The 13,990-nt window shown below is 50.6% G+C and overlaps 1 protein-coding gene across 1 annotated transcript; it reads left to right on the forward strand.

Annotated features, from left to right (window-relative positions):
* The first annotated feature begins 10,917 nt into the window (after positions 1-10,917).
* Positions 10,918-13,089, forward strand: LOC125757742 (uncharacterized). Its single transcript, XM_049413827.1, has 2 exons — positions 10,918-12,390; positions 12,878-13,089. Exons 1-2 carry the CDS (start codon positions 10,984-10,986, stop codon positions 12,959-12,961), a joined length of 1,491 nt encoding a protein of 496 aa, XP_049269784.1. The 5' UTR covers positions 10,918-10,983; the 3' UTR covers positions 12,962-13,089.
* The last annotated feature ends 901 nt before the right edge of the window (positions 13,090-13,990 follow it).

A 13,990-nucleotide genomic window follows, 5' to 3' on the forward strand; every position in this document is an offset into this window, starting at 1 on the left:
TAGGAGTAACACCTTGTCTCCGACGCAGAGTTGACGAGGCTTCACTTTGCGATCGTAGTATTTCTTTTGTGTCAGCTTAGCTTTCTGCAGCTCTTCGTGCGCAATTTGACACGTCTCATACAAACGATCGCGAAGCTCCATGACATAGCCGTATGTAGTCTTCGTTTGGGCATCCAAGGTTTTTCGCGTCCACAATTCCTTCAGTATAGACATTGGGCCTCTAATGTATCGACCATACAGGAGGTCGAAAGGCGAAAAACCGATGCTCGACTGAGGGACCTCTCTGTATGCAAACAATAATGGTGCCAAGTATCTGTCCCAGTTCTTTGGACTTTCGTGGCACATGCGCCGTATCATTTGCTTTAACGTACCATTAAAGCGCTCAACAAGACCATTTGCCATAGGGTGGTATGGGGTAGTTGGCAACTGTCGGAAAGACAGTAGTCTGCTAACTTCCTGCATTAAGCGTGACGTAAATGATCTTCCGCGGTCGCTTACGATTTCTCGTGGGATTCCAACGCGCGAGAACATTTCCACCAACGCTTCTGCTATCTTCTCCGTGTCTATGCTTGGTAATGCAACAGCGTCAGGATACCGCGTTGCGCAGTCCACCATCGTTAGAATGAAACGATTTCCTTTTGCCGATGTCGGTGATAGTGGACCGATGATGTCGATCGCCACACGTTGGAAGGGCACGTCAATCACCGGCATTTTTCCAAGGGGAACACGTCCGACTAAGTGCTTTGGCACAGTACGCTGGCAGATGTCACAAGAGCGCACAAATCGTGTCACCTCAGCCTGCACGCCCGGCCAATAGAATTCTTCTAGAATCCTATCAGTTGTTCGTTTAATACCTTGGTGGCCTGCCATAACTCCCTCATGTGCCATCCTAAGGACAAACTGGCGGAGGCTTTGCGGAACGACCAGTTGGTCAACTTCCTTCCTCGTGAGCGATCTGTAGTGTCGGTGAAGTATTCCCTTAAGCAACACATACCCTATGTTTGCTGATCGCTTCGTCATCGTCTTCCCGATCGCCGAAAAACAGCTCTCCAAGGTGCGATCTTCTCTCTGCAACTTTTCAAGTACTTGTGGGGTCACATCTAGTGCGTTCGATGCCGCCACAGGTAACTTCATATCCCTGGTACCTCGTGTTGTCGCTGCACTCAGAGTCGGTGAGTCTGGTGACACGCTTGGATATGGAACAGGCTCCCCTGCTGGTGCCGACTCCTTATGCAGTCTTGCGACATCCGACAGGTGATGTGACGTAGTAGAACCAGAAGGGAAGACTACCCCGTCGATGTTGCCGAGAACGACATCATAGAGTGGCTTTTCCATGCAGAGTGCCAGTGTCGGTCCTCGGAAGAACGGAGAGTCGATGTATACCCTTGCCTCGGGAAGCTGCCTCGACGAGCCGTCGAGAAGGTGCACAGTACGTGTGATACCGGTGAAGTTCTTTTCCGGTACCAGCGAACGCTTGACCACCACGGTATTGCATCCCGAGTCTCTTAGTACCGTCACAGGCTTCCCATCGAGATATCCGGTTGCCGTTGGCATCTCTTGTCTTAGCAGACCAAGACAAATATCCTCTTTTGCCGATGGTGCATTTTCATCTGCTGGTGAAGGGGTACAATCCATGTTCTCCTTGTTTCGAGCAACAGGCGCACGGTCATAGTCGGCAACGGCACTTGACGCCTCCTTGTTGCGGCTCTTTACATTCGGACACTCGTCAGCTTGGTGGCCGTGTTTCCTGCACTTCCAGCAAGACGAGGGCTTCGGGCCTTTTGACCGCGTCCAACAGTCTGCAGCGCGATGACCTTGCTTGCCACATAGAAAGCATTGCACTTTTGCTTTTCCGGCCTCTTTTTCTCGGCTCTTGCTCGGCAAGTCTGCTTTTTCACTTGGTCTTTCCTGTTTCCCTTTCGCGATATTTGTCAGGCCTTGCGCTTCCAAATAATGGTCAGCCGTTTCGGCTAGCTGATCGAGCGTTCGGCATCCTCGCTCTTTCAAGAAGATGGCGAGTTTCTCATCGCATCTCAGCAAAAACTGTTCGGATACAATGATATCCCTCAATGCGTCATACGTTTTATCTGTTTTTGCCATCTGCTGCCAATGATCGAAGTAACCGAGCAGCCGACCAGCAAATTGTCGCCCTGTCTCGGAATTCTCCGGCTTAGCTTCGCGAAACTTTTGCCGATATCCTTCTTCGGTGTAACGAAACCTTTGCAGCAACGTTTGCTTCAGCTTCTCGTAGTCTGTTGCATCCTCGGCAGCCATACGACCGACAATACTCAAAGCTTCTCCTGAGAGGCATAAGCTTAATGAGAGCGCCCACCTGTCGCTTGGCCATCCCTGGCTGGCGGCTACCCGCTCGAAGCGCTGAATATACGCGTCGAGTTCGTCGCGGCCCTCATTGTAGGGAGGAATAAGCTTGCGGGGGCTCCTGAACGCTTCGCTGCTGGCTTCCACGCGCTCTCCACCGGTTCCAACCGTCCCAGCCGTGCGCTCAGCAAGACGACACTTAGCCTCCAGCAGACTTTGTTCCGCCGCCAGACGAGCGATCTCCTGTTCGTGCGCTATTCGCGACGCGTCCCTATCCTCAGCACGTCTGTCACGCTCTTTCTTTTGCTGCTCCTCAATCCACTCTTTCAATTCATTACCCATTAAGCCAAGTTCCTTACCAATCGGTATATACTTTTCCCAATCCATTTCCGCCCACTGCACAAAAGAGAAGTGCGGCTCTGAAAGTTGGAGCTAGAGCTAGGTCCTACGTCGCGGACGCCAGAAAATTGTGATGATTAGGACGGTTCGAGCACTTCCCCTATTGTGCAGCAGCGCAGGAAACAGACAGGGAGACGTATTTAAACATTTATGTACAAAATATAAGGATATCAAAAGTTGGTGGTGTCGGTGCCGTCGGGACGACCACCCAGCCCACGAGGCGGAAGAGTCCCGTGGTTTCACGGCTTGCGAGCAGCGGTGGCGGCGTCTAGGAGATGCCGGGACCAGCGTGACCTCGGACCTTGTCTCCGACGTCCTGGTCACCACCCGAGCGCAGCGGTTCCACGGGCGGGTTCTGGCCAGCACAGCACCGTCTGCGCCGTGCTGGAATGCTGCTCGCCACAGATGCGGTGCGGCAGCTCATTCACCGGCGATCCACGCCTTGGCCAGGGCACCGCCAGGTACAGCTCGGGTGAACAGCTCATGGGCTCGCGGCCCACGTCTGAGTCTGGCGCGTCGCTCGGTACGGCTCGGCACCGCTCGACGACCCTCGATGCAGTCAGCAACTCCACCCCTGGCACCTGGATCCTTGGCCACCATGGACCTCGCCCGGCTCCGTGGTCCTCCGTGCCCACGCGTCACGGCCGGCAGAACGTCCCGCTCGTCCGAGCTCAGAATTGAACGCCCTGGCCCGAACACTGCGAGCGCGCCTCGTGCTACCGTGCCACTGCGCTCTTTGTTTTCTTCCCTCCGTGCTCGGTGGTCTGCGCCGACGTTTTCGCGCTATTTACACATGACAGTGTTCTTTACTGTCAGAATAATATTTTTCGGCGAACATAAAACACAAGATAGTTTACAGTAGCTGTCTCTTTGCAAAAAAAAAAAAAAAAAACGCCAGGCCTGCGCGGAAAGCGCAGCACAGTCACAGCGAAAGCTGGAAGAGCGGCATTTCTAGAGCCCGTTATCAACTCTCCTGTGGCTACTAATACAGGTACATTAGCAACGTACCCACTACGCAACAAAGCGTAATTTTTGGGAAGTTGGGAAGCACCCAGCACGACATTATTCGTTGTTCTGCGGAGAAGCGAGGTACCATATGCGTAAGCGATTATCTGCAGTTTGTTGATGCGGCGGTTGATGACGATGAATAATTATGGTTGCGCCCTTTGTAATGGGTTGGAAGCTTTAAACGACCCACTAGTTAGGTAATGCATATTGTGTGACGCCCGGTCGTTATTTAACTGTCCCACCACGCTTTATAACACACTTTAACCACAGAAACGTAGAACGAGAGAGAGAGAAAATTGACTTTATTGAGACCCTGAGGAAATGGATCATGGGAGCCTTATGGGCTTCCTTGGCAACCAACAGAAGTGCACTTGCGAGGAACCCACTACGCTATAAATCATTATAATTTTTGAGAAGTAGGGCAGTAGGCACTGTGCCATTTTTCGTCATTCTACAGACAGCCGTGGTACCTGCTAAACGCATGTAAGGCATTATGCGCACTTTGTTGATGCTGTGCGTGATGACGATGAAGAATTATGGAAGGGCTCTTTGTAATGGGTTGGAAGCATTCAACAACCTACTCGTTGCGCAATTCGCATTGTGTGACGCCTGGTTACAGAATTCGCGTTGTGCGACGCTTGGTGCTTATTCTACTCTTTTACCACGCTATATTGCATATGCTAATGTGGTTCCTTCCCGACATGAAGCCTGTATAGGACCTTTTTGCAAAGCAGTTTCAAGCACCGGCATGGCTCAGAGGTTGAATACTGGGCTCCCACGCAGCGGGCCCAGGTTCGAACATCGTTCCATCCTGGAATTTTTTTCTTATTTAGTTTTTTTCTTATTTCGAGCGATACTGGTTACGGACACCGGCGGCGGCGGCGGCGGACAACTACGGCACCAAAAACGGCCGGTGAAATGATCTCATAACAGCTTTCGCTGTAAAATTACACCACGTCCCGCTAAAGGGGACCATGAGGCGATGCGAAGCCGGAGCACTTGCACGATCGCGTTCCCTCGGCGTTCGTTGGGCATGCTACCGACCTCGCGTCGTGGAACGCGAATAGGAACACTACGCGCGTCGTGTCTTCCCTCTAGTCTGGCCGTTAATTCTCACAGGGCGAGCGGGGAACGCGGTCCACAGGCGCGCGAGAGGGAGGCAGCGTAGGAGAGGAGAGATAGGGGGAGGGGACGCGCATGCGCTGGCGCTCATCGCGGCGCTGCGCAGGAGATAATTTCGGCATGTCGAGCCCACATTTCAGAGGAGTCAACTGAAGCAAGCGCTGGACAACGCGCGCAGCGCTCTACCGGCTTGAAAGAGAGGAGAGTAGAGGAGGAGAGTAGCGTATGCGCCGCGAGAGCAGAAGCGAGAACGCAGGAGAAGCGCAAGCAGCTGCTGGAAGAGAAGTGGAGAGAGTAATGCGCAGCTGTTAAACAGAGGGAAGGAGGGGAGCTGCCCATGGGTAGTGTGAGTGTGGACTAGCACGCCGCGGGGCATACCCCCGAGCAAGAGATGCTTTAGTAGGATTGATAGGCGGGCGAGTTGGAACTTATCCATCTTTGCGCAGCGCACAAAGCGCCGCAGCGCAGCGCAGTGCTTTGTCAATTTCGTGCGCTGCGCAAAGATGGATGAAGAGATGCTTCGCATCTAAAAACCGAGCGCCCGCTTCACGCTGTCACCGCGTTGGGGACCCCTGAACTGGCTTCTTGCATGAAAGGTAGTCAGTCGCTAAGTGCAAAGTTCAAACTATGTGAAATATCTCGTTAGAGTAGAGTGCCTGGATAACCAAACGGAGCATAACAGAAAGAAGCCTCAAGCCAGCGATCGCACGGGTTCGCGGCGACTGACTGTGTTTTTGCATGTATGAGCGTCGGCATGTATGTCCGTACTCATGGTTTCGCTTTTGCTACGAGCGTGTTTAGGCACCGTGCTGTGAACTTTAGGCCACAAAATATGAGAATTTGTGAGAATACAAACAACTTATTGCGGGGACGCAATCAAAGCAGTTGAAAAACAATTTCGTACAACTACGACTTCGGTGCGCCTATGGCAACTTTGTGATGTGCCGTCCCGACGATTCAATGTTTTTTTTTTCGGTCTAAATTCGTGTACGTTTCAACGTCATTTGACAAGTTGTCTTGCATTGCACATTTATCGGTCTTCTCAGCTGGCAAATGCCGATGCTTGTGTTTCTTTATTCAGTGTATTCGTTTCGTTTGGTGCTCACAGAAAGCGTGAGCAAATGCGACGCCTTTTTTTAATATGCTCTTTAATTATTGTTCGCTTTACATTCCAGTGAACTTGCCGCTCTCTGCCATCAACAACTTCATAGACCAAAGCTTCACCACTTCGAGATTGCTGGTGGAAGGAGAAGCGGTCTACGAGGCCAAGCATGTAGCAGCGTGCAACGCCAATGAAAAGAAACAAAATTGCAGTAACGTTCGCCGGACTTGTTCTGCAAACGTTGGCTGTGAACTAGGACCCACATGAGCTTCGGATAGCGGTGAAAGAAAGAGAAGTTCCTGCAGCAACCAGCAGCAGCAAAACACGGTAACAACAACGCGTAAAGAGTAAAATGCAATATTTATTGGGCAGAATTATTTGGCGAATACCCTAGCAATTTTGGCAGCAGTGTCGTGTCTAACGCAAACAGCGCGGCACACATCAGCCGCAGCATTTGACTCGCTCGATATGTTACATCCACCAGCAAACGTCGTCTTGAAGGCGAAAGCCTTAGATCCCTCATCAAACGGAAAGACTGACCGTCGGCGTCCCGCGCCGGCGGCGTCAAGACGAGTTATGCAAAAAATAATCGTGACGTGATCGTCACAGATCGCCAACATTTGTAACGTAATTATGACGTCACATAACGTCCCGTCACATGATGACGTATTCACACGACATGGTCCCTTTGCATTGCCTCCGTGATCGGTGGGCCAATCACAGAGGCTGTGCAAGACCGCGGTGGGGGCAGAACGCTTTTGGAGAGAGGGGCGGGAGAATCAATACACCGACTGACAAAAGAAGGAGACGGCTTTCGCCTTCCAGTCATCTGGCGAATGCATAAGCGACCCTGTGGGTTTTTTTAATTAAACGTATCTAAACAATGACTTGCGTATCTGCAGCCGATTCTGTGGACGCTGAGCACGGGGCCGACGATCAAGAGGCCGCACGGGAAGGTTCTGGGATGGTATCGCACCTGGTAAAAGGTAGCACCTTTTCCATCCTGTGGCAGATAAGCATCATTAGCCGGCGGGAAGCTCGCGCGAGCCATCGTCTCAGTGCGCGCTGCCTGCTGCTCACCGAACATCGCAGGCCAGGTGCAGTAGCGAAAGTCTTCGTCGCGGAGGTGCTTGTTGCACACACGAACCGTCCGATGGCTGCTTGCCGGTTGTTAGCTTCACAACCCACGCTCACGCAGTTTCTTGTCCCGCAGGTACCGGTGCAGGCTGACATTGGGCTCCGTTGCGTAAGCCCGGCACTGCGCGGCACCGAGCGATAGAGCACCATGTTCGTCGCCTTCGGAGGCAGCCACTCTATTACGATGGTTTCAATTGAGCAGAAAATGCGAGAAAGCTTCCGTATTTGAACAGACCGCAGCGCAGGCGGAACTTGAAACTCGTTTTCAAAGCACGCGGCAGCGCTTCGCAAGCAGCCGACGCTGCCGCTGAGACCACGTGATCCTGCCCAACACGTCACGCCGACGGTGGCGCCGGCGTTTCCAGTTCTGCGCCTCGAGCCCAATACTTCGCTGGATGCGCTTCAATTTTGAACGCCCACGCAAGTTTGTTTCTGCTGAACGACTGTTGAGTGGGCCCAGCATCGTAACTTTCCTGCGGAGAAATGGACACCTCAGCTTACATCTAAGACTTTTTCGCAGCTTACTTCCTGCAAAGCTGGACGGACGGATGCCGTCACCTTGAGGTATGATCAACATTTTCTGGATTTGCTAGCTCTGAAAACCACGTGCCTCTGTTAAATTTGAAGGTAAGTTTATCGTTTCTGTTGCCTTGGCACCATTGTATTATAAATAATATGAAAACTGAAAAAAAAAAAACATTGTGCGTCGCATGTTTTATGAGCATGTGACTGCGTAATTATTGGGGCTTACGTGATTAAGCCGTTCTCTTCTAGCTATTTTATTTTGATAACGAAATTTTCTTGTCTGCATTTCTTCCAGGTAGCACTCGCTCTAGTTATTTGCAAACAGGCGTTACACCAACTAAATGATGGCATTCTTTTATCTTGGCGTTTTCGTAAAAATAAAGATAGATGTTAATAGATTCGTACTTTCCTTTTTTTCTTGAACACCTGACAGAACACCGAAGGTCATCTTCAACTTAAACAATGAAGAAATCAAAACTTTTGGCAATCTGCATCACTGCGCATGTGCATTTGTGGTGTTATTCATGTGACTTGTGTTTCTGTGTCTGAATTTGTCACTTCTCGACGTGTTTTTACCTTGTTCGCAGGACTGAATGTGTTTTTAAGCATCGAAAGATCAGGGCACGCAACTAAAAATTCTCGCTAGGGCAGATTTTGAAGTCGGTATAATTAATAAAACAGCCGGTCTTTTGGCCTGCTGTGCCGACTCATCAAGGTGGACAGCGGCCTACAGCCAACATCATTTGTGCGCATGGCGCACTGTTTCGGGAAAATAAATGTTTCAAGTTTTCACTCGAACTCTCTAATTTCTCGTTCCTACGCACATTCATTCATACAGTACTGAGTAAAGCACAGCTGACCTGAGCTAGCACGTCAGTGTGGTGAGGACGGCCATGTCAAACACAGGCGAATGATTAGCGGATCAATGGTTAGTGCCTTCAAAAATTGTTTAAATGGATCAACAGTTAATCCCGAAGGAGTAACATTCGCTCTCCCAGAGATGATTCCTCAGGATCAACAGTTCATCCTGAGGGATTAACATTTGCTCTCCCAAAAATCATATGCGAGGATCAACCGTTAATCCTTACAGGAGTAACATTTGTTTTGTGAGGGACCGTTTCGGAAAATCAACGGTTAGTCCTCACAGGAGCAACGGTTAGTCTTTACAGAACCATCCGTTAGTCCTCTTGCCGTTGATCTTTCAAAGACTGTTTATCCCCTTGCATTTCATCCCCAAAAAGACTATTGGTTGTGGCAAATCAGTTGATCCCCAAAAGGGCTAAGCTCCCTACCCCTTTTATCATTTTTTTCTTAGAGTGTATAGGCAGCTTTCAACCATCCCTCGTTGCGCATTTCACATGACGTGACGCCTGGTGCGTTTCTACTCTCCTGCCATGCAATATTACACCGAAGCAGCTTGAAGCCCCGGCGCGGCACTGTGGTAGAATACTTGAATGCCACACAGAACACCTCGATTCGATTCCGGATTGAACACTAGTATTTATTCTTTGCTCCCATTGGGATTTTTCGCTCACTGACAACGCCATCGAATCCGAAAAAATCGAATTTTCTGCGACACAGGCTCCTTAACGCTGTCGCGTCGAAATTCGCATTGCTCATCTATATTGTCATGTGTGCTTCTTTTTCTATTTTTATGTATCCGGTTTGTTACACGTATAACGCCTTGCGCAAACCGCGCCCGAATGTCTGGGAACCTTCCAGATGATTTTAAAATCTTCTGATAAGCTTGAGCGCGCAACGCGAACAGTAGAGTTTATTCTGGAACTAACCCGGACGATAACGCTGGAACCATGTCGAAGCGAAGCGCTAGGAAAAACAGGACACAGTAAAGAACACACGGGACAGGCGCTAACAGGGAACACCTATCTGACATCACGTGAACGTCCTTGAGAAACAAAAGAAACACTCCTGCCATGCAATATTACAGCGAAGCAGTTACAGTTTCTGTTTTGGTTAAAACACAATCAAACAGGCTGTAACAACTTGCGTAAAACCAGAAAACGTGGGTTATCTACAGAACTATGGACCGAAGTTATCTCCCCGCTACCTTCTTTTTTTTTGAAGGTAAGCGTCCCGTATTTTCCGGTTGATAAGTCGCACCCCCCTCAAAATGGCAGTTTTTCCAAAAAAAAAAAAAACGTATATAAGTCACACTGGTGCATACGTCGCACCGGTGTACAAGACGCACCTGCTCATCCGACTAACGACATTAAAGCATCGCGTCGTGAGAATGCACTGCAAAAATGCATGCTTGCGGCGGCCGCCGCTTTTGCACGTTTCCAGCTGTTGGCAGACACGCGCGCGAGCGCCTCTGAACGTATACACAAAAACAATACTTTCAAAAGTACCTTTATTATTCCGATAGCTTGGTGGCACTTAATCAAAGCTATCGAGGTCATCTTCCTCCGAGTCGCTCGCGAACAATGCAGCTACTTCTGGTTGTACATCACTGTCGTCCTCTGACTAGCTCGAATCGGACTCCAACATCGCCATCGGCCGCGCAGGCGATCAACCCAGCCTTGCGAAAGCCCGCCACAAGGCGCAGCTGCACTGTTGACAAGCCCTCTTTCTTCGGCGCGCTGTTGCAGCACCCACGTGCGCAGACTACGCTCGACGTCCGGCCAGCGTGCCTTCTCGCCGCTGTTGGCTTTCTTTGTTGACTTCATCATGCGGAGGACGCTGTGGACCTTGCGCCAGTCCCGGATTATTTATTCGCCGACATCGAATTGCCTCCTTGCTGCTCGGTTTCCGTGTTCCTCAGCAAATTCAACTGCACGCAGCTTGAACTTGGCGGCACAGCTTCGCCGACTTTGCTTTCCATGTGGCGCCATGGTTAGCGAGGCTCTACCGGCTCTACGCTACGACGCACAACACGCGCGCACCAATGGCGGACGGAAGCGACAGCAAAGGAAGCGGCCCTGAAATCCAAACTTGCTTTCCATAATTTATAATTTAAAAAATACCTCCACGTTGTCACCCCTCTTTGATTATTTTTTTTTCTGTGCGAAACTACATCAGCTACAAAGAGCGTGAAAAGATAGACGGTGTTCCGTACAAACACCGGATATCTCACATTCTCAAGAAAATCGGGAAATGTGCCGGCGTTTAGGAGCTGTTTTCTGCACCGTTCAAATTAATCATCATCATCAGTGTTATGTACTGACGTCACATGTACATTTCATCGCTTATCACCCACGCAAGCAGCGGTGGCCTTATCACGAGTTTCACTCATGCTATAAAAGGAGTGTGCGTCAATAAACCTACGTTCATTTCACCACGGCGTCCGACTGATTTACTACATTGGCGACGAAGCGGACCGGCCCGGCGAGGCCGCCGTTAAAGAAGGCGGGATGGCTGTCGGCAAGATCGGCGAGTATCGTCTTGGCACGGACGCGTCTTGGGATGAGTACGTCGAGCGGTTGGAAATGTTTTGCGACGCGAACAAGATAACAACGGACGAGCAGAAAAGAGCAGTTCTGCTGAGTTGTTGCGGCGAAGCAGCGTACGGGCTCATCGTAACCCTGGTGAAGCCAGTAAGACCGACCTTGGCAAGCTACGACGAAATCAAGACGGCCGTTCGCAAGCACCTGCATCCGAGGCCTTCTGAGCTGCACGCAAGGTTTTTGTTCTACAGGAGAAACCAGGCGGCTGATGAATCGGTGGCAGACTACGTCACGGCTCTGCGGAAGCTAACGGAAGACTGCGGTTTTGGTGACAAGCAACTACCGCTGGACGTCATGATGCGAGATCGTTTCGTGTGCGGCATCATGAACGAAGCAGTCCAGCAGAGACTTCTCGCCGAGCCCAACCTTACGTTCCAGGTCGCGTACGACATGGCCGTGACAGCTGAAGCTACAGCAAAGCAGCAGCGAGACATACGCAACCAGGGACGAGACGAGACAAAAGACAGCCAGGGCCTAATTCAAGCAACTCGCACGAAACAAGACATCGCAGCGGAAGAGTCCAGTTGCTATCGCTGCAACGGTAAGCACGCTCCGCATTTATGCAGTTTTAGAAAGGCGGCATGTTTCAAGTGCAAGAAAATCGGACACATTGCGAAAGCCTGTCGTTCGAAAGACGAGGTTAGAAAGTTTCAAAGAAAAACTTCACACGAGCAGAAGAAAAAAGAGAGTAAAAGCAAGGGCGCCTACGAAATGACCGAATTATTTTCCCTCTACGAGGTGAACGAGCAAGAAGAAAAATTCATGGTTGAAGTACAGATTGAAGGGCAGAATGTACCCATGGAAATTGATTCTGGAGCATCGTGCTCAATTGTGAGTGAAGAAACGTTTCGCTCTATCGAGGGAAAGCAAAGTAAAATACCCCTTCGAGAGTCAAGCACAACGCTCGTAACCTGGTCAAAAGAGGCGTTGCCTGTAGTTGGTCGCGCAAGTGTTGTGGTGGAATTCAAGGGTCGGACGGCAAAGCTGCCTTTGTTGGTAGTGAAGAGAAGCGGTAACAGTTTGCTTGGGCGGAACTGGTTTAGGCCGTTGGGCATTGGGCTGCATGGAATTCAGCAACTGAATGTTGAAGACGTCACTTCACGATTTTCTGAGGTGTTTCGCAGTGACCTTCCTGGCTTCAATGGACCACCAGTGCACATCGAACTGAAAGACGACGCCAAACCAACGTTCCTCAAAAGTCGTACAGTTCCACTAGCACTGAAAGACGATGTGGCCAAGGAAGTGGACCGCTTGGTGCAACAAGGAGTCTGGGAACCAGTCGAGTACTCCAACTGGGCAACTCCGCTCGTGGTGGTAAGGAAAAAAGACGGAACCTTGCGTCTCTGCGGGGATTACCGTAGCACGGTAAACAAGGCAGTTAAAACCAGCGGGTATCCTTTGCCTACTGCCGCGGAAATATTGTCGACTCTCGGGTCAAGCAAGATATTTACTAAGCTCGACCTAGCTCAAGCTTATCAACAGCTTATTCTGGATGAGGTGTCGGCCGAAGTGCTCACAATTAACACTATCAAGGGGCTACACAAGGTCAGGCGGCTACCGTTTGGAATTTCTGTCGCGCCATGGGTGTTTCAACGAGTCATCGACACGTTGTTGGCAGGCATTTCTGGCGTTAAAGCTTATCTTGATGATATCCTGATTTCCGGGCGTAACGCAGCAGAACACGCAGAAAGACTGGAGGCTGTGTTGTCGCGTTTGCAAAGAGCGCAGTTGAGAGTTAACAAGAAGTGTGAATTCAGCCAGACGAGCATTGAATTCTTGGGACATCGGATTGATAATACAGGGATCCACCCGAGCCAAAGCAAGACTGACGCCATCCAGCAAGCGCCAACGCCCACTAGCAAGAAGCAGCTGCAAGCCTTTTTAGGGCTACTGAACTTCTATAGCAGTTTCCTCAAGGGCAGGACCGAAGCGGCGGAATCTCTATACCGGCTCCTAGACCACGACCACGAATGGGAATGGAAAGGTGAGCACCAACGAGCTTTCGAGAAGCTGAAAAAGCTACTTAGCTCCGATGCCGTACTTGTTTCTTATGACCCCGAGCGTCACTTGATGCTGTGCTGTGACGCATCCCCTGTAGGGGTGGGGGCGGTGCTGGCCCATAAAGCAGCTGACGGGAGGGAGCAACCCATAGCTTATGCTTCACGAACTCTAGGCGCAAGTGAGCGTAACTACGCCCAAATTGACAAGGAGGGTCTAGCAGTCGTCTTCGGGGTAAAAAAATTTCATCAGTACCTGGCTGGGCGAGAATTCACGGTGATAACAGATCACAAACCGCTTTTGGGTTTATTAAACACGGACAAGCGAGTGCCGGAAGTACTGTCGCCCAGAATGCCGCTCTGGATTTTGTTGTCTGCGTATAACTATCGCATCCAGTACAGGCGAGGTGAGGACAACTCCAACGCTGATGCACTCAGTCGACTGCCAGCCCCCGGGGACGAGGATGAACCACAACCACCTGGAGACGTGCTTCTACTGGAAGCTGTCGAGTGTGCACCGTTACAGGCACCGGACATCGTCAAGCTGATCAAAAAAAACAGCGTCTTGACCAGGGTGAAGGACTGGATCCTGAGTGGTTGGCCTTCGACACAACTAGACAGCACGTTTACACCATACGAGGTGAGGAAGACAGAGTTGTCGTTGCACCGGGATTGCATACTCTGGGGAAATCGTGTGATAATTCCCGAAGCCACAAGAGAGCGAGTGCTCCAACTACTGCATGCAAATCACCCGGGGATGAGCGCTATGAAAGCAGCAGCTAGAGGGCTCATGTGGTGGCCAAAAATGGACCACCAGATTAAAGAGTACGTACGGTACTGCCAGACATGTCAGAGCAACCGCCAAAGTGATCCCAAGGCTCCTGTTCACTTTTGGGTCAAACCGGACCAACCTTGGA

The sequence above is a fragment of the Rhipicephalus sanguineus genome, chromosome 1, assembly GCF_013339695.2.
Source record: "Rhipicephalus sanguineus isolate Rsan-2018 chromosome 1, BIME_Rsan_1.4, whole genome shotgun sequence".
NCBI lineage: Eukaryota > Metazoa > Arthropoda > Arachnida > Ixodida > Ixodidae > Rhipicephalus > Rhipicephalus sanguineus.

What these genes read in the sequence shown, in the direction of transcription:
- LOC125757742 (XM_049413827.1), top strand. Translation starts at nt 10,984, where the DNA reads ATGGCTGTCGGCAAGATCGGCGAGTATCGTCTTGGCACGGACGCGTCT. An exon ending in GGGCAACTCCGCTCGTGGTG is followed by an intron (nt 12,391 to 12,877) that starts GTAAGGAAAAAA and finishes TTGATAATACAG; the next exon opens with GGATCCACCCGAGCCAAAGC.